The 27,750-nt window shown below is 41.9% G+C and overlaps 1 protein-coding gene across 3 annotated transcripts in view; it reads right to left on the minus strand.

Moving 5' to 3' along the window:
- LOC140726363 (limbin-like) overlaps positions 1-27,750 on the minus strand; it is a 212,798-nt gene that overhangs the window by 122,922 nt on the left and 62,126 nt on the right. For all 3 annotated transcript variants that reach the window (XM_073042642.1, XM_073042641.1, XM_073042643.1), the window contains 2 exons: positions 25,559-25,883; positions 5,591-5,830 (listed from right to left, as the gene is read on the minus strand). In XM_073042642.1, the coding sequence (XP_072898743.1) occupies positions 5,591-5,830; positions 25,559-25,883 (565 nt within the window). The remainder of the gene's footprint in view (positions 1-5,590; positions 5,831-25,558; positions 25,884-27,750) is intronic.

Below are 27,750 nucleotides of genomic sequence, written 5' to 3' on the forward strand. Positions count from 1 at the left end.
TTTATTGTACTTCTAAACCTGAACAGGAAGGAGGTAACTGAAGTTCACGTAGTTACACCATCATGTCAGACCAGCCTCTTCAAGTGAACCCCAACTCAATGTTGGTAGCTGTGAATTACTTACATTTCCACCAGTTACATTACCCCTCACAGGCCTCCCGAGTTCACTAACACCAGCACTGTCAGCCTCTCTAGAGCTCCGGTGCATGGCCCAGCTCGGGTCCGATGTTCATAGGTGGAAGAAGTAGTGGTGCGTCTGACTCATTCTGAGGTGTGTTGACACTCTTATGGTCATGTTGTGACAGGGGCATGGCAGCGGAATTCTCTAAATCTTGGTGGGCCAGTTTAAGACGATCTACCGAAACACATTCGCGCTTACTCCTCCTATCTATGATAAAAGTTTTGTCTCTTCATTCCAAGCTGTGGAACAGGCCATCGTAAGGGTGCCCAAGGGACTGTCGGTATGCATCATGGCAGAAAACGAATGAGGAGGAATGTAGGTCAACAGGAATTCAAGAGTACAGTATGGCATGATTGGAGGTAGGAATTGAATTTACTGAGGAGCGTGAAACACTGTTGAGAGGTTGTCGCATGGGGAATAAAATCACCAGGTACTCATAATGGCTGCCTATATACCAACTCAGCTGTGGAAGCCAGCGGACCCTCTCTCTTCTGGAACTATTTTGAGCCCCAGCAGGACCCACGGGAGACAATCATGCCAACACTCATCTGTCAGGGAAGCCCTCAGAGCAGCCTTTAAGAAACGGGGAAACCACTCGCTCGCATAGGCCATTGGACTGCAGGTGAATCGCCACGGTGTGATGTAGCCTAACACTGAGGTTTTAGGCCATCGCAGCCCAGGGGTCTGAAATGAATAAGGATCGTGGTCAGAGGAAATATCAGATGGGGTGCCAACCTGAGCAACCCAAGTTTTGATGAAAATTCAAGCGAAGTCAGTGGCTGTCATCGAAGTGAGAGGGATGACCTCTGGCCACCTGTTGGTCTGGTCCACCATGGTAAGGAACATAGAACATAAAACAATACAGCGTAGTACAGGCCATTCGGCCCACAATGTTGCACCAACCCTTGAACCCTGCCTCCCATGTAAACCCCCACCTTAAATTCCTCCATATACCTGTCTAGTAGTCTCTTAAATTTCACCAGTGTACCTGCCTCCACCACTGACTCAGGCAGTGCATTCCATGCACCCAACCACTGAGTAAAAAACCTTCCTCTAATATCCCCCTTGAACTTCCCACCCCTTACCCTAAAGCCATGTCCTCTTGTATTGAGCAGTGGTGCCCTGGGGAAGAGGCGCTGGCTGTCCACTCTATCTATTCCTCTTAATATCTTGTATACCTCTATCATGTCTCCTCTCATCCTCCTTCTCTCCAAAGAGTAAAGCCCAAGCTCCCTTAATCTCTGATCATAAACCATACTCTCTAAACCAGGCAGCATCCTGGTAAATCTCCTCTGTACCCTTTCCAATGCTTCCACATCCTTCCCATAGTGAGGCGACCAGAACTGGACACAGTACTCCAAGTGTGGCCTAACCAGATTTATAGAGTTGCATCATTACATAAGGAGGTGAGTGAAACTGTGGGGTGGGGGTGGGGGGGTAAGAGGCAGCAACAAGGTCCAAATTGACACAGTCAAACTGTTGCTCAGGGATCTCAAACGGTGCCAATAGTGCCTGAACATGACAATTAATTTTTGCCTGCTGGCTCTCCACACAGGCTGCAGTCCAATCGTGTGCGTCTTTTCTAAGGCCATGCCAGACAAACTTTAGTGCAACATGTTTCCACGAGGCCATCTGGCCGGGATGCAAGAGACCACGTACAGAGTCCCTGACTATGGGAGCAGGAGCGACTTACTGAGACATCACACCGGAGAGAAACCCCAGCTTCCCCAAATTAAATGTCAGAAAACCACAGGCCCCTGACAGCTATTTGGTAAGCCCGGACCTCTGGGTTAGTAGCTTGGTCGGCTGCCATGCTGGCATAGTCAACCCCTGTGTAGGGCCTCAACGGCTGGCCGTGAGAGGCAATCAGCCACGGCATTACTTTTCCCCATGATATGTTGTATATCAGTTGTGAACTCTGATATGTAGGCAAGGTGACGTTGCTATCGTGCTGACCAAGGGTCTTATATGTTGGCCATCGCGTGCATGAGGGGTTTGTAATCAGCGAACACTGTGAAATGGCGACCCTGTAGAAGAAAACGAAAATGATGGACAGCTAGATAGAGACCAAGAAGCTCACAGTCAAAAGTGCTGTACTTCATTTCAGGGGAGGGAGCTGCCTGCTGAAGGTGGAAAGTGGTTGTCACAGGCCTCTAAACCAGCTGTTCGTGCACAGCACACACAGCAATAGCTATAGGTGTGCTGGGGAATGGGTGCACCTGTAGGGTCACATTAGAAAGAGCTTGTTTGGTGTCATCAAATGCCCTGGTCATGTCCACTAACTAGTCAAATATGTAATTAGGGGTATTGCCTTTAAGCGTCCTATACAGGGGGAGCATAAGTTCAGCGGTTCGCAGAACGAAGTGGTGATAGAAATTCACCATGCCTACAAACTCCTGCAGTTTTTCTGGACAGTGGGAAATCCATTAAGTATGGCGACTTTTGATGGGAGGGCCTTGCACCTTCGCAGAGATGCGGTGGCCGAGAAAGTTAATGGTTGATAACCCAAACTGGTATTTAGCAAGGTTAATAATCAACCTGTGTTGACTTAAGTGCTCAAAAAGTGTGTGGAGATGAGATACATGTTTGAATTTGGATGCACAGGTGACAAGTGTGTCATCGAGGTAAACAAAATGAAAGGCCAAGTCTTTTAATATAGAGTCCATCAGCCATTGAAAAGGCTGTGCTGCATTTTTCAGCCCAAATGGCTTGCGCAGAAACTCAAGCAGGGTTATCACAGCTGTTTTGGGAATGTCCTCCTAACAAACAGGTACCTAATGGCAGCCCCTAGCAAAGGCAACTTTGGAAAAAATTAAATTTCTAGCTAAACATGCCAAAAAGTCTTGAATTTGTGGGACCAGGTAGCGATTAGGGGTGGCAACCTTGTTAAGGTGACAGTAATCACATGGGTGGCAATCACCATGGGATTTAGGGACCAGAGCCCAGAGGCTATTTGACCAGCATACAATGCCAAGTCTTTCCGTGTTGGCAAACCCAGCCTTCGCAATTTCTAGCTTTTCTGGGTCCAGTCTATGAGCGCAGGCACGGATTGGTGGGCCAGTTGTGGAAATGTGGTGCCCGACCCCATGTTTTGTGACTGTAGTGGAGAATGTGGGCTTGGTGAGGTTTGGAAATACACCCAGCTGTCAAGAAAACTCACGTGTGGTGGGGCATGCCCTTGAAAGTCAGTGTGGGGAACTTACGGGAGAGGACGGTAATGACCCAAAGTCATTGATATCCACATGCCGGCTGTTCTTAAGATCAACTAACAACCTGGGTACACAGGAAATCTGCACCAAGCAGAGTTCAAGCCAGGATGATGTCCCACGTGTAACGTCGCTCACTGAAGCAGAGCGTCACTCACCGCGTCCTGTCAGTCTGGATCCTGCTGCTGTTGGGGGCCTCCAGCAGAGTTTCATCACTCTCTGCCTTCTCATCAATAGGCGAAGCCGGCATCACACACACTTGAGCATCTGTGTCACACAGGAAGCGTTTCACTGAAAGGGTGTCCATAATGGACAGTGGCCATCCCTGGCAGCTGGAACCCCAGGGTTCACAGACCTGTGATGTTCTGCTGTGCTGGCAGTGTCAGAGCTACAAAGCAGTCAGCACTTCCTCGCGTTCGCACCAAAGCAGACATGGTAAAAACACAGACCAGGCTTTGTCTGTTTGGAGGCCTTGCTGACTGGGATTATTGAGGCAGGGAAATGAGGAGGAATTATTCACCTCTGCCTGGCTGAGCGTAGACAATCAGCCATATAAGCAAGTTCCCTGTTGTCCCTCACAGGTGCATTAACGAGGGCTATGCAAACTTGATCAGGTGCATGAAGAGTTCTTTAAAAATAAAACAAGGAAGGTGATTTCCCAGGAGAGAGAGCGTGTCGTCCATTAGCTCTGACGGCTTAGCATCGCCGAGGCCGGTACAAGGAAAGCGACTGGCGCATTCAGACTTCGATGTCCAAACGTCTGTGTAAGGTGAGGTTTCAGAGATCGGTCTTTATCATGTTCAGGCGGGGGTTCAGGTAGACTCATCATTCTCATAAATCTTCAACTTATGTGCACATTTGACTATTTAATTATAATCGGCCCTTTTTGTTTTCTCTTTTCTTTAATAACTCTTTGGGTAAGGTAATGGTCATAAATATACTTTCTTTAGAATTGTATGGAGTGTAAAATCTGTTACGTCTTGCTGACAGGTGATTGCAGGGGGCAGTAAATCAGACAGCACTCACATAAACCGGGGTTTGGGTGGGAGAGACATCCCAACCTCACGGGTCTGGAGGGACCAATGTCATATACACCCTAGATGCATGGAGCCCGAGAAAGGTGGGTTTCTCACCGCGGAGTCCAGTGGCTGTTAGCCAGGGGTTAACAAGTCGCACTTCCAGAGAAGCCCAGTAAAAAGGGGTTTCATGTACATTTTGAAAATAAGTTAACTTTGAACTTGAACTTTGTGTTACGACAGTAGTGTGCACAAGAGCTTGTCTGAATGCACAACACGTCGAAACGTGAAGTGGACTGGCTACAGCAGCGGGAGACCATAAACATACACTCAGAGGCCACTTTACTAGGTACAGGAGGTACTGAGTATAGAGTCTCGTCCAAAGCAGATCTCAGGAGATGTTAAAGTAGTAGCCTGAAATATGAATTTAAAAAAAGAGATACATAACGAATTCTAATTTTGTCAAGGAAGCCCAACTCAAACTATTAATGTAAGATTAAAAGAGATCAAGGCATCAAATCTTGTGCCAGCCAAGGCACTATGGAAATCATGATATAGTCACAAGCATGCAAGGTACCTGGGAAAGGGGATGGATGGGAATATACTGAACAATAACCACAAGTCTTTGACACATCCACCATAAACCTGCGATTGGCAATTATGAAACCTCTTTTATATGACATGATGTTGAACTTTGTCAGGTTTTTGCTTGATGACTCTCCTGTTTGCAGCATTACGAGGGGTCTGATTATGTCTAAATAAGTTGCTTTTACAATCTATTGATTTTCAATTCTTGTGCCCCAAAATGGATTGCCATGCAGATGGAGCGATAAGGATACTGAGTAAACAACAGCAATCGAGATATAACATTGGCAATGGGCTTAGGTGAATTTGCTAATTGGCAACATGTATTCAGCACCCTCGATCAACCAACTTCAACATTTAATTGACGTTCTTACCTTTTAGGTGCCACGATATTTATCTTCAGTCATATGGTACACCATCCAAAATTAAAACAAAAACAATTCTTGCAGATATTTCATCCAGTTCTGGATAAAAGTTGAATAACTTCCTTTGAGGTACCATAATTTGCCATAGTCATCCCACTGCCACTCTGTCACCCCTCGATGCACAAAAGCCACAAAATTCAAACATGGGAAGATGCAGCAACAATGTTAAGTTTCCTACCTGAATGTGCCAACTTTCTTGCATAATTTGTCTGCCTGAAGTTGGATCTAACTCCTCCAGCCTGATGACCTCCTTCAGACGCTCATAAATATTTTTCTGGAATTCCTGCCTCAGGCGTACCATCACTTCCCTTTGGGCTTGTGCAGAAGCTTCTTCGTGTGTCACCGAGAGCAAAGACTTCAAATGCTGCTGCTCCAACATGTGCAATTGTTCCAGATCCTTCCTCCACTGAGAGGCAATCTGAACAGATGTTAAAACAAATCATTGAAGCGTTAGGATCAGGTCTCATGCTCTGCTCTCAGACTTTTGTTATTCTGTTCCAGTATTTTCTTTGCTCTGGCCTGGCAGAACCAAAATAAAAGTACAACAAGGTCCATAGACAGCAGTTCCACGGCAGAGGGGACACATAGGTTGAAACTTCAATTTGTTTTTCAACTAACTGAAATCACAAAATAAACACCCCCAGCAGCACTTTCATTTTACAATTTGCCCCATTAACTATGACACAATGGGGTGACAGCTTTATTAAAGAGCTGTTAAATAACAAAGGAATGGAATTCCTCTACAGAACACAAAGCCTTACTAGTAGAATGAAAGAAGACTTCATTATGCGCTCTTTGTTAAGCTATTTACTGTATATTATGCTTGGTGTGATCTTTTTCTTCTTCCGAGGCAGTCCTTCACAATTGAGGATGACTTCTGTTCTGTGGATTCTCAGGTGGCCGATGAGGCAGCTGAGTGGGTAGATTATGAGATAGTAGACTTCTTGTGCCAATTACACAGGATGGTCATATGTGATGAAGCTATGGAGAAGGAAACAAGCCTGTCGGCTCTCTATGTTCATGCTAACCATCTAGTTAACCTGCGATGCCCTCACCAACCCTCAACTCTGTGACGTTTTACTCTGCTCTCCTGCTGCATGCTTCATAGTGATTTGCCCCACTGTGTGTTGAACTATGCTATGGGCTTACTCTGGCTACTCCAGGTTTCAGGTCTATGGACTCAATTTGGCTCTGGAAGCTACTGCATGCTTTAATAGCTTGCATGATTTGTGTTTATACCCCTCTTACTCTGCACATTGGGCGTTGGTCTTGTTTTTAAATTGGGTTACTCTGGGTTTCATGCTTTGTGGCTGCCTGTAAGTGGGCAAATCTCGAGGATGTATAATTTATGCATACTTCGGTAGTAAATATACTTTAAACTTCGAAGGCCTTAAGGCATTGAAAGGTTTCTAGTGCAGCGAGAGTCTGAAATGAGAGGACTCAGTTATCAAAACAGGAGGCAGCCATTTTGCAAACTGCTACGTTAGAAATCTCTCTCATGGAGAGTAGTGACTGTCTAAAGGCTAGAATATTGAAAGTATTTAAGGAGAAAGTGGATGCTCTTTAAAAGATCAAGAAATTGAGAGCTATGAGGAACTGGTACTGTTAAGGCTTTTGGCAGATCTGCCATAATCATATTGAATTGCGCAGTGTGGGTTTCAGGGTCCAAGTAGCCTACTCCTATTTTCTTGTCTCCTTGGATTCACAACCATCCTCACAGAGGCTGGTTAATGCATCACTCCAGACTCATCAACATGATGACATTTCAATAGGTTCCTGAACTGTATCCTACAGTATACTGGACCCAGTCTGAGTTGACTTGCAAAATCACTTGGTTCAATGGATTATTTACAATACATTCCATGCCCCATGAGCAAATTAAACATCTAGTTCTTTTGCCAATTAATATCAGTCTCTATTTTCTGGTTACAAATCCATTTGGCTGAGGCAATCCTTAGTTAACCTATCCAAAACTCTCAGGATATTGAACAAATTTTCAATCTATTCTTTTAGTTTTTTTCTGGTCTGATTTGAACTCTAGCTTCTCCATGCAAGCCTGGCACTAATTCAGAACATTTCTTCTGCAGTCTGTCTAAAAGCTTCCAGATCTAATCCAGGCTTTATAAAAATTAAGCGCAACTTTTTTGATCTTTGCTCCAAATGAATTCGCATAATTTTCAGTAAATGTCATCTGCTATGTGCCTCTCCCTTTCACCAATGTATCTCAGTGCACTCAGTGTGAGATTGTCACCCCTCTTGTCTTTGGCATTTTTGCTTTTAAAAACTTTTGGAACTTTGCCCAATATATTCAAGTTTAGCAGATCAATATGTATCAAAAAGAGCTGTGATCCTACTACCAAAGTCTATGGAATATCACGATAAATCTCCCACCAGTCTTTTCATATTCATGTAGTCAGTGACTTTATTCCCATGGGCTTCAATTCTGCAAACGGCTTTTGAAAACCCAAGTACGCATAAACTATTACTTCATCAAAATACTCATTCAAACATGATTTGTCTTTCAATGAATATTTCAAACACTCATCTGTACTTCTCCAGATGCCAATTAATTTTGTCCCAGATTATTGCCTACAAAAGCTTAGACTGACTGCTCTGTACTTGCTGTGTTTATCATTGCTGCTCTTTAGAACAAAGAAAACAGACTTTTCAATTTCCTAATCCTGAAGCTGTCAACTTTTAAAGTCCTTCATCTTTATCTGTTTATATTTTCCTAGCCAATATTTCATCTACCTCTTGCATTATTGTAGCATTGGCAGCCACTTACAAGCATGACCAGTACACAGTTTAGTTCATCAGCTCTTTATTAAGATATCCCTTTTGACATTTTAAGCAGGCATTATTTACTCTCTTAATCTACATATATTCAAATAACTTTCGAGTTTTCCTTACGTTATATCCAAATAATATTGATTTTCCTTTTACTTTCTGTCATTTCTCAGTTCTTCGGTGGGGGGGAGGGGGAGAGGGATGGGAAGGTGGTAAGGAACTTGTTTTACTGTTGTTGTTGTTGTTGCTTGTGTGTTCTGCAAACAATGTGGTTAAGCTATGTTGGCACCTGAATGTGAGGTGACATTTGTGGGGTGCCCCCAGCACATCCTTATGTTGTACTGGCTACTAACACAAATGATACATTTCGCGGTACATTTCAATGTACATGTGATAAATAAATGAATCTGAATCTGTAATTGGGTTCATGTTTAACTCTTCAATCATTTTGCTTCTTTTTCACATACTATCCGTAAGGGTTCAAGATGGGCTCAAGCCTGCTTTTCTCTCTCATTCCATTACTCCCAGATATTCTCTCTCTTCTCCACCTCTTATTGGACAGAAGATACAAAAGCCTGAACACAAGTACACCAGTCTCATGGACAACTTTTATCCTGCTGTTCTAAAACTTTCAAACAATCCCTGAGCACAATAACATGGATTCCTAACCTCACAATCTACCACATTATGGCCTTGCAGCTTACTTTCTGCCAGCAATGTACCTTCTTTTTAACTGCAACGTTTTATTCTGCATCCTGTTATCGTGTTCCCTCACATCTTCCTCAGTGTATTTTTGTAATGAAATCATCTGCATGCAAAACAAAGTTTTTCCACAGTCCCTCCAAACATGCAATAATAAACCAGTATAATAATTTAACATTCAGTTTACCTTAAAAAGGTTTTATTTGTTTTCACAATTCAAATTAGTACCTAACGTTGAAAATAACTGTTTTCTCAAGATTTTTCATATTCTTCAAAAGTGGATTGTGAAAACACACTTATGAAGAAGCCGTTACTTAATAAGGAGGGGGACATGAAGTAGGACAATATAAGTTAGTTAGTTTAACATCTGCTTTGGGAAAATAGTCAGATTCCATTATTAAGGAAGCAGCAGCAGGACATTTAGAAAATCAAAATACAACTATGTAGAACCAAGATGTCTTCCTGAAAGGAAATGGTATTTAGAAATGATATGAGAGTCCTTTGCCAATGAGCTAAGCTGATCAAGAGAAACTAGTACATGTGATATTTTCGGATGTCTAAAAAGATAAGACCTTGTGGTGTAAGGAGTGATAAATGTACACGGAGAAAGGATTGGTTAATTAATGGGGAAAAAAGAGGCATGTTAAGATTGAAACTTGTACATATTGGAACGTTACAATGATCAGCGCTCAGACAATAAATCATTAGGAGGAGGACTATTAGGATCCCCAGGCTGTGAGACGACTGAGCTTCCTGCCACCACCACAAGTCTCACTATGTATGAAATGCCAGTAGCGTTATTCCGTTTACTTTTTAAAGTGTATTGTAAATGCACCTTATGATTTGTTAATTACTAGTAGCAATATTGCTTTATGTGTTGTGCAAATTCTCCCCATGGCCGTGTGGGATTCCTCCGGGTGCTCAGGTCCAAAGTCCAAGGATGTGCTGGTTGGTAGGTTAATTGGTCATTGTAAATTGTCCCATGATTAGGCGAGGGTTAAATCGGGAGTCAATGGGTGGCACAGCTTGAAGGACCGAAAGGCCTATACTATGCTGCATTTCAATACAATAAAATGAAATATACATGTACTGTGCTGTGCACATTGGTCCGGAAGAACATTGTTCTGTGTACATGACAATAAACTTGACCTTGAAGACCGGGGCATAGCAGACAGGAAGGAAAGCTATCAAAGCTTGCAGCAGGATCTAGACCAAGTGAATAAATGGGTTGAAACATGGCAACGTGGAATTTAATGCAGACAAGTGAGAGGTGTTTCACTTTGGGAGACAAACTAGGGTAGGATTTACACGGTGAACATTAGGGCACTGAGGAGTGTGGAAAACCCAAGGGATATGGGAATACAGATCCATAATTCCTTGAAAATGAGTATATGGGGTCATAAAGAGAGCCACTAGCAAGAGAATCTGCAGATGCTGGAAATCAAAGTAATGCACACAAAATGATGGAGGAACCCAGCAGGCCAGGCAGCATCTATGAAAGAATAAACAGTTGATGTTTCAGGTCAGGACCCTTCATCAGGACTGAAAAGAAAGAGATGCGGTCAGAGTAAGGAGTAAGAGGGTGGAGGGAGGAAAGAAAGAAGTACAAGGTAGTAGTGATAGGTGAAACTGGGGGGGAATTAGGAGGTGTGAAGGCGATTGGTGAAAGAGGCAAAGGGGGGGAAACTGTTTGTTTAAAAGAAACTGAAAGCCATGGAAGAAAGGGAAGGAGAATGAGGAGCACCAGAGAGAGGCAGGTGAGAAAGGGAAATGGGAATGGGGAATGGTGAAGGAGAAGTGGGGGAATTACCAGAAGTTTGAGAAATCGATGTTCACACCATCACATTCGAGGCTACCCAAACAGAAAATAAGATGCTGTACTCCAACCTGAGTGTGGTCTCATCGCAGACGTAGAGGAGGCCATGGACTGACATGTCGGAATGGGAATGGGAAGTGGAACTGAACTGGGTGGCCACTGGGAGATCCCACTTTTTCTGGTGCTCAGCAAAGTGGTCTCCCAATCTACGTCGGGTCTCACCGACATACAGGACGCCACACCGGGAGCACTGGATACAGTAACGACTACAACAGATTCACAGGAGAAGTGTCACCTCACCTGGAAGGACTGTGTAGGGCCCTGAATGGTAGTGAGGGAGGAGGTTTAGGGGTAGGTGTAGCACTTGTTCCACTTGCAAGGATAGGTGCCAGGAGGGAGATCAGTGGAGAGGGATGAATGGACAAGGGAGTCATGTAGAGAGCAATCCCTGCAGAAAGCGGAAAGTGGAGGAAGGGTGGGGAGGAAAAGAAGTGGGATCCCGTTGCAGATGGCGGAAGTTACGGAGTCTCTGTTGGACATATCAGCTGATGGGGTGGTAGGTGAGGATACCAGCAACCCTATCCCTCGTGGAGTGGCAGGAGGATAGGGTGAGGGGAGTATGTGGTTGAGGGCAGTGTTGATGGTGGAGGAAGGGAATCCCTTTCCTTGAAGGAGGAGGACATCTCATTAGTTATGGAATGAAAAGCTTCATCCTGAGAGCAGATGTGGTACAGACAGACAGACATACTTTATTGATCCCGAGGGAAATTGGGTTTCATTACAGCCACACCAACCAAGAATAGTGTAGAAATATAGCAATATAAAACCATAAATAATTAAATAATAATAAGTCAATCATGACAAATGGAAATGAGTCCAGAACCAGCCTCTTGGCTCAGGGTGTCTGACACTCTGAGGGAGGAGTTGTAAAGTTTGATGACCACAGGCAGGAATGACTTCCTATGACGCCCAGTGTTACATCTCGGTGGATGTGGAGACAAGAAATTAAGAGAAGGGGATGGCATTTTTACAAGTGGCAGGGTGGAGAGGGGTAGAGTCCGAGTAGCTGTGAGAATCAGTGGGTTTACAATATATCAGTGGATAAACTGTCTCCAAAATAGATAAAGAGAGATCTAGAAAGGGGAGGAAGGTGTCAGAAATGGACCAGGTGAATTTGAGGGCAGGATGGAAGTTGGTGAAGTCAAAGAGCTTGGTATGCATGCAGGAAGCGTCACCAACGCAGTCATCCATCAACCATAGGAAGAGCTGCAGGTTACAGGCCGGAACATAGACTGTTCCACGTAGCCTTCCTCTGTAGGCTTGGAACAGAGTGAAGCGAGTACATTGAACTACAGTACCAATCAAAGTATTAAGTACAGGAATTGGGATGTCATATTGAAGTTGTATAACACGTTGGTGATGCTAATTTGGTGTATGGTGAGCAGTTCTGGCCAACTACCTATAACAAAGACATTAGTAAGATTGAAAGAGTGCAGAGAAAGATGGAAAGTTCAAATAGGTTAGGATTTTATTCCCTGGAGTATAGGAGAATGAGGGGAGATTTGATAGAGGTATACAAAATTATGAGGGGTATAGATCAGGTAAATGCAAGCAAGCTTTTTTCACTGAGGTTGAGTGAGACTAGAACTAGAAATCATGGGTTGAAAGTGAAAGGTGAAATATTTAAAGGGAAGTTCTTCACTCAGAGGGTGGTCAGAGTGTGGAACAAACTGTCAGCACAAATGGCGGATGTGGGTTTGATTTCAACATTCAAGAGCAATTTGGATAGATATATAGATGGGAAGGAAATGGAGGGCAATGATCCGGATGTGGATTAATGGGAGTAGGCAGAATAATAGTTCAGCAGACTAGATGGGCTGAAGGCCTGTTTCTTTGTTATACTGTTCTATGACTCTGTAACTCTACACATTATTGCATGATAAGGGTGGGAGCAGAAAGAAAATTTGGGATGTCAAACTGCAATTGTGAGGCTATCTCTCACTTGAGGAGTGATATCCTTGCACTGGAAGCAATGCAGGCAAATGTCACTGGTTGTTCCATGGGAATTACTCTCTTAATTGAGCAAGCCCATTTTCACTGTAAAATTTTCTTCTCTCCCAAATTAGAGTATATCTGGAATCTTTGTTTCTGAGAGCTGAGAAGACTGTCACTGAACAAAAGAAATAGAATTTTTGAAATATATTGTGAAATCCAGGAATTGGAAGTACGAACTGCTAAATGATGGGGAAAGACTTTTCTGCAGCTATTACTTAATGTCTGATTTGTGTGCTTGTGGAGTGCTTCTGCATGAGAAACAAAGAATCTCTCACAAACTTATAAGCAACTCAAACATTTTCTGTCATTATAATACTTCCGGCTTGGTTTGACTTTCAACACATTTACATGAACTAAGATTTGAACAAGAGATTGAAGAGGCTTTCTTATATTACTGAGACATTAAACAGGGTATGGTGCCTGTTGAAAACACAAGACTGCAGATGCTGAAAAGATAGAGTAACACACATAGTCCTGATAGAGTAACACACACGGTCCTGATGAAGGATTTCAACCCAAAAGATTGTCCATGTGTCTTCATAGCTGCTGCCCGATCTGTTGTGTTCCTCCAGCATTTTGTGTTTGTCGCTTCAGTTCATGTTATAAATGTGATCTCATTAAAACATAGAAAATGCTTATAGGACTTGATAGTGTAGATATAAAGATAATGTTCCTTTTTTTACTGGGCTGCCTAGAAACAGTCTCAAGTCCAGTCTAAGATGAAATTTCTTTACTCAGCGAAGAGTGGATTTTCTACATAAGAGGGCTGTAATTGCCTAGACATCACACATATTCAAGTCAGAGTTAAATAGATTTTGCACATTAAGGGAATCAAGTGATATTTAGTAAGTACAGGAAAGTGAAGAAGGGATTGAAGATTGCCCATGATCTTATTAAATGGCAGAGCAGTCTCAAAGGGTTGAATTGCTCACCCCAGCATGTTTTGTGTTCAACTCCTCACTGGCTCAGTGGTCTGAGAACAGCCCGTGGAAATTACTTTAACTGAACGTATGTGTAAACTGTAAAATCTCCATTCAGCCATGTCAAAGCCTTCGGCAAAGCTTGGGCTCTGGACAAAGTAAAAATTTTAATGAAGGCATTCAAAGGCAAGAAGATAGATATATTTAGTTCTAATGATGCAGCATGTTAGGGTAAATTTTAAAAATTATGATTTAGGAAATGAGAGCTTAAGGTTACCATGCCTAACAATATGAGATATTTAACAGAAATAAATAATACGCTTTTTACATAGATTATTTCAATGGACGTGAGCAGCAAAATTTATGAACTATCTTTAATTGATCCTCAATCAGGCAACTTGCTGGGTTCAATCAAATGGTTGCTAACAGTTGTAGGGCTCAGGTCAGGGGTCACATGTAGGCCAGAACAGGTCAACATCAGAAATCTACTTATCTGATGGACATCAGTTTTAGAACAGTCCTTTTTTGAGGGTTTGCATTACTAACACTATGAAGGAGAATCAGGCTTAATATCATTGACAAATGTCAGTGATATTAATTATGTAAATTTTCAGTGAGACTTTTGGAGCTTTAGATAAATGGAATTTGCTTTGAGTGAGTATGCACATACCACAATTTTATAATTGGCATTTATTGTTGTCAGCTTCTTGAGGAGCCTTGAAATGAATTATCAATAATTACAAAAACCCACCAGAAGTGCACAAGTTAAATAATGGAAATGAGGTTTGCTGACAAACTTCACTAAAATCTTGTTTTTTTTTGTTCCCAGCTTACTCCTAACTCTTCCTCCTCAAGATAATGACTCTTATCTGAGATACAGTTGTAGGGGTATTATCAATTTTCTAATATTACTTTGCAGGATTATAAAGGTTAACAGTAACTGGGTACTGAGCATACATGTCAGTTACTGGAGTATAACGGTGTATAAGGAATGAGCTCAGTCATAGCCTTAACCGATGCCCACACACTGCAGAGTAGGAGTCAATATCAGAAATTATTTTGTACGATGGATGAGAAGATGAAGACACAAGGCACTGCAGATGCTGGAAATCTAGAGAAATAGACACAATGTGCTGGAGGAGCTCAGCAGGTCAGGCAGAATCTAAGGATGGGAATGAACAGTTAATGTTTTAAGCCAAATCCCTTGAGACATTGAATGTGTTCTCCCAACATGACTCTGCTACTGATTGGGTGAATGAATCGTTCAGTCAGGTGGTGAAAATTTTAAAGGCATGACCTGCTATTATATAATCATCACATTTACTTTACCATTTCCAGCACTAGGCATTTAAAAAGCGTCAAAACATTCAGTGCCGCAAATACAGACAAAATCTGTGACTAAACTGTACCACCAGGAACTACGTGTGGCATTCCAAGAAAATGAGATGAAACAAACTAAAACAGGTTGAAGTCCAGTACAAATATATTATTCTGAGCCACAAGTTTTCATTGCGCAATTCACAGCAGTCAACATCCTCCATGCTTTGCCTTTTTCAAAAGGGTAAAGAGTGTTGAAAGACTGAGCAATGATGTTGGAGTGAGCGCCACTAAAATCAATTGAGACAAGGTGAACAACCTCGAAATTTTGGAAGGCTGTTGCTCCCTAATAACAACACTGATGAATTGGGCATCCAGGCCTTCTCTTCCCAACTCAGCTAAAAAAGTTTCAGAATGCAAGGTTTCAACAGTAATGGCAACTGTCAAGGAAGGCTGCCTTATTAAAAGTTGCAAGGAGGTGGTAAAGAGTTTGCAACTACATTGACTGATGCTGTGGATTAATTAATCTGATTTGAACTGTATGCAGTTTCAGTTTATTCTTTTGAAACCCAAAACAGGTACTAATGGGCACATTAAAAAGTCCAGTTCTGATAAAAATCCATTATAAAAATTGATTATAATAGAACACAATAGAATCTAATAAACATAATGAACAGCACTAGTTTTCAGATGAATCCCTTATAAATAAGACATCTACAATATCAAGTACATGCATGGCGAGAAGTAAAATTCACTTTAAATCAGTAAAAAAAACTGTAGTCCTAATAAGACCATAAGACATAGGAGCAGGATTATGCCTTTTGGCCCATCAAATCTGCTCCACCATTCCATCATGGCTGATCCTTTTTTCCCCCTTTTCTTCCCATAACCTTTGCTGCTGTGTCCAATCAAGAACCTATCAAGCTCTGCCATAAAATCACCCAACGATCTGGCCTCCACAGCTCCCTGTGGTAATAAATTCCACAAATTCACCAATCCCTGACCCTGGCCCCTAGAAGCAACATTCCATTCGGGGGTCCCACTCACATCCACAGAATCTCCTATCTGTTCCCCTGACATATTAAGTTCCTTACCACTACTGCTCCCTTTTCTCCCCCTTTCCCTTCTGCACCACGAATAAGCAAGAGAAGAAAAAAGAAACGGAATAAAATTGCAGGTCAAACTACAATGGGCCATACTTTCTGCCAAAACAATCTGCTTTACTCAAAGCAAAATCACTTTAATCATTCTGTTTCAAAGCTGCAATTAACTCTGATTCGCTTGTACAAAGAAGACCGCTACTTTTAGAAGTGTGGTTTTGATCCAAGATCAGAGAAAAAAACTGAATAATTAGTGGGCAGAAAATAGTATCTCAATTTGTAAACTCAAGTTTGGAGAGCTGCAGATATCTGCTTTACGCCTGCAGACAATTTGTCGATGAAGGAGAATTGAATTTTAGGCTGAGTATCACCCCTTAAATATGGTGTTGTCAGTGAGGGTAGAGGGAAGGGATCAATAATGAATGAGGAAGATCACGATTGTGATGGAGACTAAAAACCATAGGGAGAGATGCATGATAATATGGGAGGCAAAGTGGTGGGGCAAGGATAAGTAGCAGACTGATGTCACCAATGTTTTAATTTGGAGTATGCCTGGAGAATTTTCAAAGCACACAGTAGCGAGTGGGCAATTCTCTACAGAACTGACAGCTAAAATTCAGCACAATGCAGCCCATACCAATGTTCTTATGTGAAATAGTCTCCATTTGTTAATGCTCATACATTAACATTACTTTCCAAAATGCACATGTATTTGAATGCATATTATTGTTACCCATCACATGCTGAGCAAGAGTAAACTATTCTTCAGCACTGCTTGAAAAGGTTATTCTTCTAGAAAGACATAGCCAAATTTAAAATTTTATACCAAAGTCAGAAGTACAGAAGTGCTGCGTTGCTTAACACAAATCTTATTCTACACTGAATTTTCAGTCACTTCCATCCAATATTCATTAAGAGCAGATTTGGCAATGTGCCTCAGATTCAGAGGTCATGGGAAAAAATGGCTAAGTCCTAATGGGCAAAAACCTCAGAAATACAAGTAGAAAAGAGCCACTCAGATACTCACACCTGGTCCACATTCAATACGTCACAGCTTATCTTTTACCTTAGCTGTGTTAAACTCACATCCCTTAATTCCCTAATCAAAAAATCTATTAGCTCTGTCATGAACATACTCAGGAAATAAACAAACTTCTAAAGAATGACCAAGAAAGAAATATCTTCTCATTTCTGTCTTAGAGTATGGCCAACCTCTCACTTGAAGTCTGTGACCACTCCCCCCCACTGTTCTAGGCAAGCCAACCGACCCTACATCTACCCTGTCAAAACCCACAAGAACTTAAACACTTTCATGATAACCGCACAGTATAAATTCAGGAGAATGCAGGCCTAGTGTCTCTCTCCTCATGTGACGTACCAGGAATTGAGCTTTCACTACACAGCTTCTATAGAAAACGCATCCACCCATACGCAGGGAGCCCAGGCTTGTCCATAATATCCCAGACATGGTCTCATCAGAGAAGACAGGAGTTAAGGATTCAAGACTGCTCTCAAAGTTCCCTGGAGTAAACGTAACATCCTCACAGACTCTTGAGAATCCCTGACACAGTAGTACAAAAGTTACATCTACTATTGTGTAGATTGCAACACAGGTGCAACCTTGACTCCATTCTACCATTTCCCCCGTCATTCAAAGGCATATTAGGAAGTTAACTGGTTATTATCAGTTGTCCTCGGATGACTGGAATGGATGGGACAAGAATGGATGCAGAAGTGAAAATGAACAGGCTACAGCTCCTACAGAACTGGAGTGGAAGCAAGCAATCCCCAATCCCAAAGGATCTCCTAAGCAGAGTATGAAGAAGATATTATTTTGGCTATTACTCATGCATTCAAACCCTCATACAACAGGATTCCACATATTGACTGGGACTCGCATATTGTAAAAGGGTTGGATGGGAAAGAGTTTGGCAAATGTGTTCAGAAAGGCTTTCTTAATCAGTACATAGAAGTCCCAACTACAGAGTGCAATACTAGATCTCCTATTAGTGAATGAGACAGGGCAGATGACAAAACTTTGTGTCGGGGAACATTTAGGGATCATAATGCCGTTAGGTAATTATGAAAAAGGATAGGTCTGGTCCTTGGGTTGAGATTCTAAGTTGGAGAAAAGCCAAGTTCTTTGGTATCAGAAAGCATCTGATAAGTAGGGATTGGAATAGGTTGTTTCTGCAAATGTGTATTTGGTAAATGGGAGGCCTTCAAAAGTGAAATTTTGAGAGTACAGAGTTGGTATGTTTTTGTGAGAATAAAAGGGATGGATAATAGATATTGGAAACATTGGATTTTGAGAGTTATTGAGGCCCTGGTTAAGAAAAAGAAGGTGATACAGGCAGGTAGGAATGAATGAGGTACTTAAGAAGTATAAGAATTGCAGGACAATACTCAAGAAGGAAATCAGGAGGGCTACAAGAAGGCATGAGGTTGCTCTAGCAGACAAAGTGAAGAAGAGTCATAAGGGCTTCTACAGATACTTTGAGCAAAAGGATAGTAAGGGACAAAATTGGTCCTCTGGAAGATCAGAATGGTAATCTATGTGTGGAGCCAAAAGAGATGTGGAAAATCTTAAATGGATTTTTTTTTTTGCAAATCTATTTACGTGGGAGATGGACACAGAGTCTATAGAAGTGAGGTAAAGCAGTAGCAAGGTTGTGGATCTTATACAGGTTATTGAGGGGGTGCTTGCTGCTTTTGAGGCAAATCAGAGTGGATAAAGTTTCAGGGCCTGAGAAGATGTTCCCTCAGACCTTCTGCAAACTTTGTGGAATTCTAGCGGACATATTTAAAACATTTGTAGCATGGGTCAGATGCCAGAGGATTGGAGGATAGCTCATGTTGTTCAGTTGTTTAATAGAGACTCCAAGAATAACTCAGGAAATTATCGGTCAGTGAGCCTCACCTCAGTAGTGAGAAAGTTATTGGGTGGTCTTCTAATTATTTGGACAGACAGGGACTGATTAGGGATAGTCAACATGGCTTTGTCCATGGTAGGTCATGTTTAACCAATCTTATAGTGCTTTTTTGAGGAAGTTACCAAGAAATTTGAAGAAAGCAAGGCAGTGGATGTTGTCTACATGCACTTTAGCAAGGCTTTTGACAAGGTCCTACATGGGAGGTTGGTCAAAAAGGTTCAGTCACTTGGCATTCAAGATGAGGTAGTATATTAGATGAGATACTGGCTTTGCAGGAAAGGCCAGAGAGTGGTAGTAGATGGTTGCATCTCCGACTGGAGGCCTGTGACTAGTGGTGTGCTGCTGGGATCGGTGCTGGGTCCATTGTTGCTTGTCATCTATAAGAATGATGTAGGTAAGATTATCATAAGACAAACACAGCATGGATTCAGGAAGTGCAGGTCCTGTTTGACAAACTTAATGGAGTTCTTTGAGGATATAATGAGTGCAGTGAATAGAGGGGAACAGGTGGATGTCATATACTTGGATTTCCAGAAGGCATTCGATAAGGTGCCGAACAAGAGACTTATAAATAAGATACGAATGCATGGAGTTGGAGGAAGTGTATTGGCATGGATGGTGGATTGGTTAACCAATAGAAGGCAGAGAGTTGGTATAAATGGGTGTTTCTCCAGTTGGCAGTCAGTGATGAGAGGGGTGCTGCAGGGGTCGGTACTGGGCCCGCAGCTGTTTACCATTTACATTAATAATTTGGAAGAGGGGACTCAGTGTAGCGTAGCAAAATTTGCTGATGACACTAAACTGAGTGGAAAAGCAAATTGTGCAGAGGATGTGGAGAGTCTGCAGAGGGATATAGATAGGTTAAGTGAGTGGGCCAAGGTCTGGCAGATGGAATACAACATTGGTAAATGTGAGATCATCCATTTTGGAAGGAATAACAGAAGAGCAGATTACTATTTAAGTGGTGAAGGACTGCAGCATGCTGCTGTGCAGAGGGATGTGGAAGAGCTTGTGCATGAATCGCAAAAAGTTGGCTTGCAGGTGCAACAGGTTATTAAGAAGGCAAACGGAATGTTGGCCCTCATTGCTAGAGGGATTGAATTCAAGAGCAGGGAGGTCATGCTGTAACTATACAGGATACTGGTGAGGCTGCACCAGGAGTACTATGTGCAGTTCTGGTCTCCATACTTGAGGAAGGATATACTGGCTTTGGGGGCAGTGCAGAGTAGGTTCACCAGGTTGATTCCAGGGATGAAGGGGTTAACCTATGAGGAGAGATTGAGTCGCCTGGGACTACAACTCTCTGGAGTTCAGTAGAATGAGAGGGTATCATAGAAATATACAGAATTTTGAAAGGGATAGATAGAAGTAGGAAAGTTGTTTCCATTGGTAAGTGAGACTAGAACTAGGGGGCATTGCCTCAAGATTCAGCGGAACAGATTTAGGACTGAGATGAGAAGAAACTGTTTTTCTCAGAGAGTGGTGAATCCGTGAAATTCTCTGCCCAAGGAAACAGTTGAGGCTTCTTCACTAAATATATTTAAGATGCAGTTAGATAGGTTTTACATAGTAAGGGAATTAAGGGTTATGGGGAAAAGGCAGATGAAGCTGAGATTACTTACAGATCAGCCATGATCTTATTGAATGGCGGGGCAGGCTCGATGGGCCGGATGGCCTACTCCTGCTCCTACTTCTTATGTTCTTATGTTGTAAACTGGACCAGCAAATTTGCAGACGACATGAAGACTAGGAGTGTAGTGGACAGCAAGGAAGCCTATCAAAGCTTGTAATGGGATCTGGATCAGTTGGAAGAATGGGCTGAAAAATGGCAGATGGAATTTGATGCAGACAAGTATAAAGTGTTTCCCACTGGGTGGATCAGACAGGGTAGATCTTACACGGTGAGCAGTAGTGTGCTGAGGAATGCAATAGAACACAGAGATCTGGGAATACAGATTCATAATTCTTTGAAAATGGCATCACAGGTAGATAAGAGTCGTAAACAAAGCTTTTGACATATTGGCCTTCATAAATCAATGCACTGAGTACAGGAGTGGGGACGTCACGTTGAAATTGTACAAGATGTTGGTGAGATCTAATTTAGAGTATTGTGTACAGTTTTGGCCAGCTACCAGCAGTTAAGATATCAATAAAATCAAGAGTTTAGAGAAAATTTACAAGGATATGTCAGGACTTGAGAACCTGAATTATAGGGAAATTATCAGACTTTATTCTTTAGAATGTAGAAGATTCATGGGAGATTTGATAGAAGTATACAATATTATGAAGTGTCTAGATAGGGTAAATGCAAGAAGGCGTTTTCCATTGAGGTTAAGTGAGACTACAACTAGAGATCCTGGATTAAGGATGAAAGATGAAAAGTTTTAAGAGACACATACGCGGGAACTTTTTCACTCAGAGAATGCTGAGAGTGTGGAACAAGCTGCTATCGCAAGTGGTGGATACCAGTTTAATTTCAATATTTAAGAGAAATTTGGATAGGTACATGGATGTGAGAGATATGGTGGGCTATGGTCTGGGTGCAGGTCGATGGGACTCGGAAGATTAATGGTTTGGCATGGACTAGATGGGCCAAAGGGCTGGCTGCTGTGCTGTAGTGTTCTATCACTCCATGACTATGACAATAAAGGCCAAAACATCACTTGCCTTCCTAATCGCCTGGAAAACCTGCATATTAAGTGATTCATATACCAAGGCACCCAGGTCCCCCAGGACACAAACACCTTTCAACTTCACACGATTTTAAAAAATACAGTGTACAGTATTTTAGACAAACAAAATATTATAGATTTTCCGTGTGGTCTTTTATATGAATTTGTCAGGAATTAATCTTCTGGTCTGAACTGTAGCCACCAGATGGGGGGAGAGAGACCAATGGAGATCCTGTGACATTTAGCAGCAAAAGATCATGCAAAATTGAAAGGAAACATTTTGTTAGGTTTGTCAAGCATATTATTGCAGGCTGTTTCTAAAAGCAAGCCCACAGCAATTTAAGTGCACACACATTTCAATCATTTATCATGCATCACCAAGCAGCTCTTTGACCATGCCAAACCACTGAAGTAAAACAGAACCAAAGTGATCCAAAAACAGAGCCAAGTGCGAATACTATGTCTACAAATTGGATTGAGCAACACTGTGCTTTTGCTGGACACCAATCAATTTTAGTGAAAAACAAAGTTATTTTTGTGAGTGGTATAGTTCACAATTTTTACCTTGAGCCCTTTATGCACTTGCTATAAGATGGATTACACACATAATTAATAGCAGAGGTGATATCCAGGGTCCACACAAACCATGAACGAACCCCATACATCACCTCAGCAACTTTAACTCATGCATGTGCAAATGGCCATACACGGACAACTTGTGTAAAGTTGTTCTTACATGGTGTATCAAGAGCTCCAAGCTGATGCCCGATAAATGCATTCCCTTAAATTGCTGTGGGCTTGATTTTAGAAACAGCCTGCAATAATATTTGTAAAACTGAGAGCCTGATTGAGAGGGATTCTCCTTAAGGTTATTCCATCTGACTACTCAGCCAACCCGACCACAGAACGCCCTTCCCTATTACAATCTATAGTCTATCCCTCTACTCACCCACACACCAATCTAATGACCCAGTCTCATTCCTCAACCAACACTCTGGCTGACAACTCTTACAACCATTATTTCCTCCACCCACACTCCATCTAACATCACGATCCCCAATAACAGACCCTAACCCAACACCTCTACATACTGTAAAGTACCAAAATCATAGCTGATCTCTATCATAACCTTCCCCTCTCTGCCTTATCTATGGGCCTTAACCCCTTGTCACTGACTGGACCTGGCCCTAGGCCCAAGACATTTCCTCCATGCAGGGGAAAACACAAGTCAAAATCATGTGAGGTCTGGTCATTTATACACAACACCTTCAATCATGGAATTTCCCAATATAAGCCCACAAGTTTATTAACCTACCATGACCCATCTAGCAGTTTTGGATGCATTGACAAACCAATCAACACAAGTTTAAATAGATTGAGTAGATTCCTCCTAATTGCACCTTTAGGTTCAATAAAATATTTACAACAAAGTTACTTAGTTTAATGAGTGGAATCTTTTAAAGGAGCACATTCTGAATTGTCAATATTGTAACTTTGACTTGAAAATTTTCTTAGTGAAATATACAAAGTGTGTGTTACCCCTTGATAAATTATATGAAGCTCTTGAAGTAATATGGACACAGCTTATCACACCAGGACAAACTCTTAACCCATATTTTCTGTAAGACCATAAGACATTGGAACAGAATTAGGCCAATTAACCCATTAAGTCTGCTCTGCTATTCCATCATGGCTGACTAATTATCCTTCTCAACCCCATTCTCCTGCCTTGTCCTCATAATCTTTAACATTCTTACTAACAAGAACCTATCAACATCCATTTTATTACCAATGACTCCAGCCTCCAGCCATTGGTGGCAATGAATTCCACAGATTCACTATGCTCTGCCTCAAGAAATTTTTCCTCACCTCAGTTCTAAAGAACTTTCCTCATTCTAGTGTTGTGCCTCTTGGTCCTAGATGCCCCTATGTGGAAACATCCTTTTCACTTGCACTCTATTTAGGCCTTTCAATATTCAATAGGTTTCAGTGAGATCTCCCCCCCCCCCCACCCTTTCTTCTAAATGCCAACAAGTACAGGCCCAGAGCCATCAAATGCTCATATCTTAACCTTTTGTTCCTGAGTCATTCTCATGAACGTTCTTTGGAGCCTCCTCAATATCAGCACATCCTTTCTTGGATAAGGGGCCCACAATTGCTCACAACATTCCATGTCCAGTCTGACCAATGTCTTATAAAGCCTCAGAATTACATCCTTGCTTTTATATTCTAGTCCTCTTGAAATTAATGCTAACATTGGATTTGCCTTCCTTACCACTGGCTCATACTTGCAAGTTAACTTTAGGTACTCCTGCATAAGAACTCCAAAGTCCCATTTGCATCTCTGATTTCAAAATTTTCTCCCGATATAGTCTAGAAAATAGTCTATGCCATTATTCCTTCTACCAAAGTACATAACCATACACTTCCCAAAACTATATTCCATCTGCAATTTCTTTGCCCATTCTCCTAATCTGTCCAAGTCCTTCTGCAGCCCCCCTGCTTCTTCAACATTACCTGCCCTCCATCTGTATTTTTATCATCCATGAACTTGGCCACAAAACCATCAGTTCTATCATCTAAATCATTGATATATAATGTGAAAAGAAGTGGTCCTACACAGACTCCTGTGGAACATAGTCACTGGCAGCCAAGCAGAAAACTTTATTCCCACTCTTTGCCTCCTGCTAGTCAACCAATCTTCTATACTTGCTAACATCATTCTTCTAATACCATGGACTCTTATCTTGTTTGGCAGCCTCGTGTTGCAACTTGTCAAAGGCCTTCGGAAAATTAGGAGAATTAGTGAGAAGAGTCCTCCATTTGTGGTCTTTTATGTATCTTTGATTTGCATAACATGCCTTTGGTGCAAAAACAAAGCACTCAGCAGATCCAGCAGCATCTGTGCAGGGAAATAAACAGTCAATATTTCTGGACAAGAATCCTTTATCTATGGACTCTGCCTTTGATGAGGCTCCCAGCTGCCTTTGACATCCCATCCCTAAATCTCTTCTACACATTGCTCCTTTCTCATCATTCATTTCACTGAAGCCTTGATCGGGCATTTTAATGCCTTGAAATGTATTGACCTTTTGCCAATGCTCTGAAAAAAAAAATCACCAGTGAGGCGGTCTTTGTGGACGAGTTTATTCCTAATCTTCGGCTGATGAATCCTGGAGCAAATCCTCCTTTTATGCCACAAATCTGAGCCGAGGAGCCAGATACTAAGTGCATCAACTCCCACAACCACCCATACCCCCACCCCAGGCGTACATCACCTATAGAGTGGATCAAGTGCAATCCAACCCAACACATCTTTGTTACCTCAGTAATATATTTTGTCTGAAAGGGTTCTCATGAAGTAATTTGAAATATTGCTGTTAATGCTGTTATCAATTCAGTTGTTTGAAGCAGTCAGGCTCTCCTACAAAAACTCCCACATTCAGTCACAATGTTCTATATCTAGCTACTTAATTGTAAAACCAGAAACACAACACATACTTAGGAATGGCCAGCGTCTTCATGGGAAAGAAGAAAATCAAACTATGTTAGAAGAAGAGTTCTATTAAGAGTACTTCTGTTTAAAAGGCATGGTTAACATTTGCTGAGGATATGTCCAAACAAGGTATAAAGCACAAAATATACTCCTGATGGCAAGGCTGCCTCTGGAAAATGTTGATGTTATACACAGATTAATATCTGTTAACAGTTGGAGAAAGATTTGAAATTACCTGAGGTGGTACCTAATCTAGTTGCTATTAGCATCATGAATTTACTTGCCAGGAAGATTTGTCTCCTTCCCTCTCTCACTTACATAGCAGAAAACTATGGCTCCTTGACTTACCTCATCATCCACATTCTGCATGAGCAGCTCAGCTTCTTTGTCCTCTTCTTCCTGTTTCCTATAAAGAGATTCCATTTTATGTCTGACCTCTTGGACACTTTCAGCTGCTAATATGGCTAACATCTCTTTAAGCTCTGTATTCAGCCTGCTCTCCACCGCTTCAAACTGTTCTCTGAAAACCACGTTGAATCTTTCCTCTAAAAGTGGTGAAAGGTCTTTGCAGTGCTTGAACTTCTTCAGCAACAACAGAACTGCATTCAAGTTCATTTTTTTCCGATGGTATTCAAGAAGAGTATCCAATCGTACTGCATTCAATATATGCAAGCTGCAAAACAGAAAACATATGTTATATTATGTCCAATTTGTGTAGTAAGGAATAAGAAAATAACCTGATAAAATCCACAGGCAATAAAGAGGTCCAAGGTTTTCACAGTCAGCCCAAATGCCCCTTCTCCACTCTGAGAGGTAATGTGCAGGGTATAAATCCAAATTTATAAAGATATTACAGTCAGAGGCTCTCCAATGTCACTTAGATCATTTACTCTATCTAGACATACCCAAGTAATACCTACTCAGCAGAGCTCAAAAGTCTTGGGGTGAGCATGCAAACAATGTGGGCTGCCTATCAGACCTAGGTGAGGGCATTCACAGCCTCAGTGCTAGGATATTGGCCTGGAAAGGGACACTATCTCCGGTTCACATCTTGCCAGTGAATTTGGAGGAATTTGTGCCGACAACATTGGTAGTATCCATCCAGTGTTTTGAGGTGTCTTTTGTAGCTAATCTAGGACTCCAAAGCTGGGTTCACTGTTGCCTGATGAACGTCAGCTTTGTGCTGGAGTTGAAGTTCTAATTCTTAAACTTAATTCTACTTCATTAGGTGACCAAAATATGTGCTCTATTCCTGAAGGCAATGGTGAATTCACCATCAATGTCCACCTTTCTATCAGTTAGATCCCAAACTATTCATGGACAAATGTGGACCAGTGGGCATTGTTATATAGCAGATTATTGTTGTTCAGAAATCAAAAGGAGTTTAGGTGTTAAAAGAATGAAAGGATATGGGATCAGCTCAGGAAAGTGTCGCTGAGGATTGTCCATGATTTTACTGAATGGCAGGGCAGACACTTGAAACTAATGAATCTCCTTCTGTTTCTATTTCTTATGTTTTTATCTGTAAATTCTGCTTCCTTGTCTGCTGCAGTGAAAGAGATGCGGACAGACAACAAAAAGAAGGGTAGAAGAAACAGACAGACAAGAAGGGAGACAAAGGCGAGCAAACAAAGATGGTTAAGCTGCTACAAATGTGACTTTCTGATATTTTATATCATGTCTTATCATGTGCACCTCCACCAATCTTGTCCATTGCATTCTGCTTTTGATATGGCCAACTAGATGAGTGAGACCAAGCACAGACTAATGTCCTCACTCCCTATCACCACCCCCTCCCCCTTGATGGCTTCAGCTGCCTTTTTTGCCAACTCTACCAACAACTCACCTCCCCTTCTCTCCCAACTACCCCAACTGACACCAAACTTGGCACCATCTGCCAATCATCCTTCACCCATCCTCAGATCTTCAGTCCACCAATCATTTCATTTATTATCAAAGTATACAACTCAGAAATTCTTCTTCTCCAGAGAGCCATGAAACCAAGAAATAAAAGCAGCATGAGCATCAACCCCTCAAATCCCTCCTCCCTGGACAAAAAAAAAAGAATAAAAACTGAACTGGCACACAAAAAAAAAGATGAGAAAAATCATGTGAAAAATGCAGAATACAAAAAAAACCACAAGACTGAGAAAAAAAAGTCTACAGTCCAAGTCCACATCCAGAATGCAGAAAACCCGGGCAACATTTTCCTCTCCGTAGCAGAGTGATCTCACCAGCGATAAAGTCAGTCTCCCCTTTCTGCAGCAGAGCGATCTCACCAGCGATAAAGTCAGTCTCCCCTTTCTGCAGCAGAGTGATCTCACCAGCGATAAAGTCAGTCTCCCCTTTCTGCAGCAGAGCGATCTCACCAGCGATAAAGTCAGTCTCCCCTTTCTGCAGCAGAGAGATCTCACCAGCGATAAAGTCAGTCTCCCCTTTCTGCAGCAGAGCGATCTCACCAGCGATAAAAAGGCAGGCAGTTGGCATTTCAAACTCACTCATCACTTTAGCTGGTGAAATGAAGTTGAATATTTGCTCAC

This window comes from Hemitrygon akajei, chromosome 4 (genome assembly GCF_048418815.1).
Source record: "Hemitrygon akajei chromosome 4, sHemAka1.3, whole genome shotgun sequence".
In the NCBI taxonomy this organism is placed as follows: Eukaryota; Metazoa; Chordata; class Chondrichthyes; order Myliobatiformes; family Dasyatidae; genus Hemitrygon; species Hemitrygon akajei.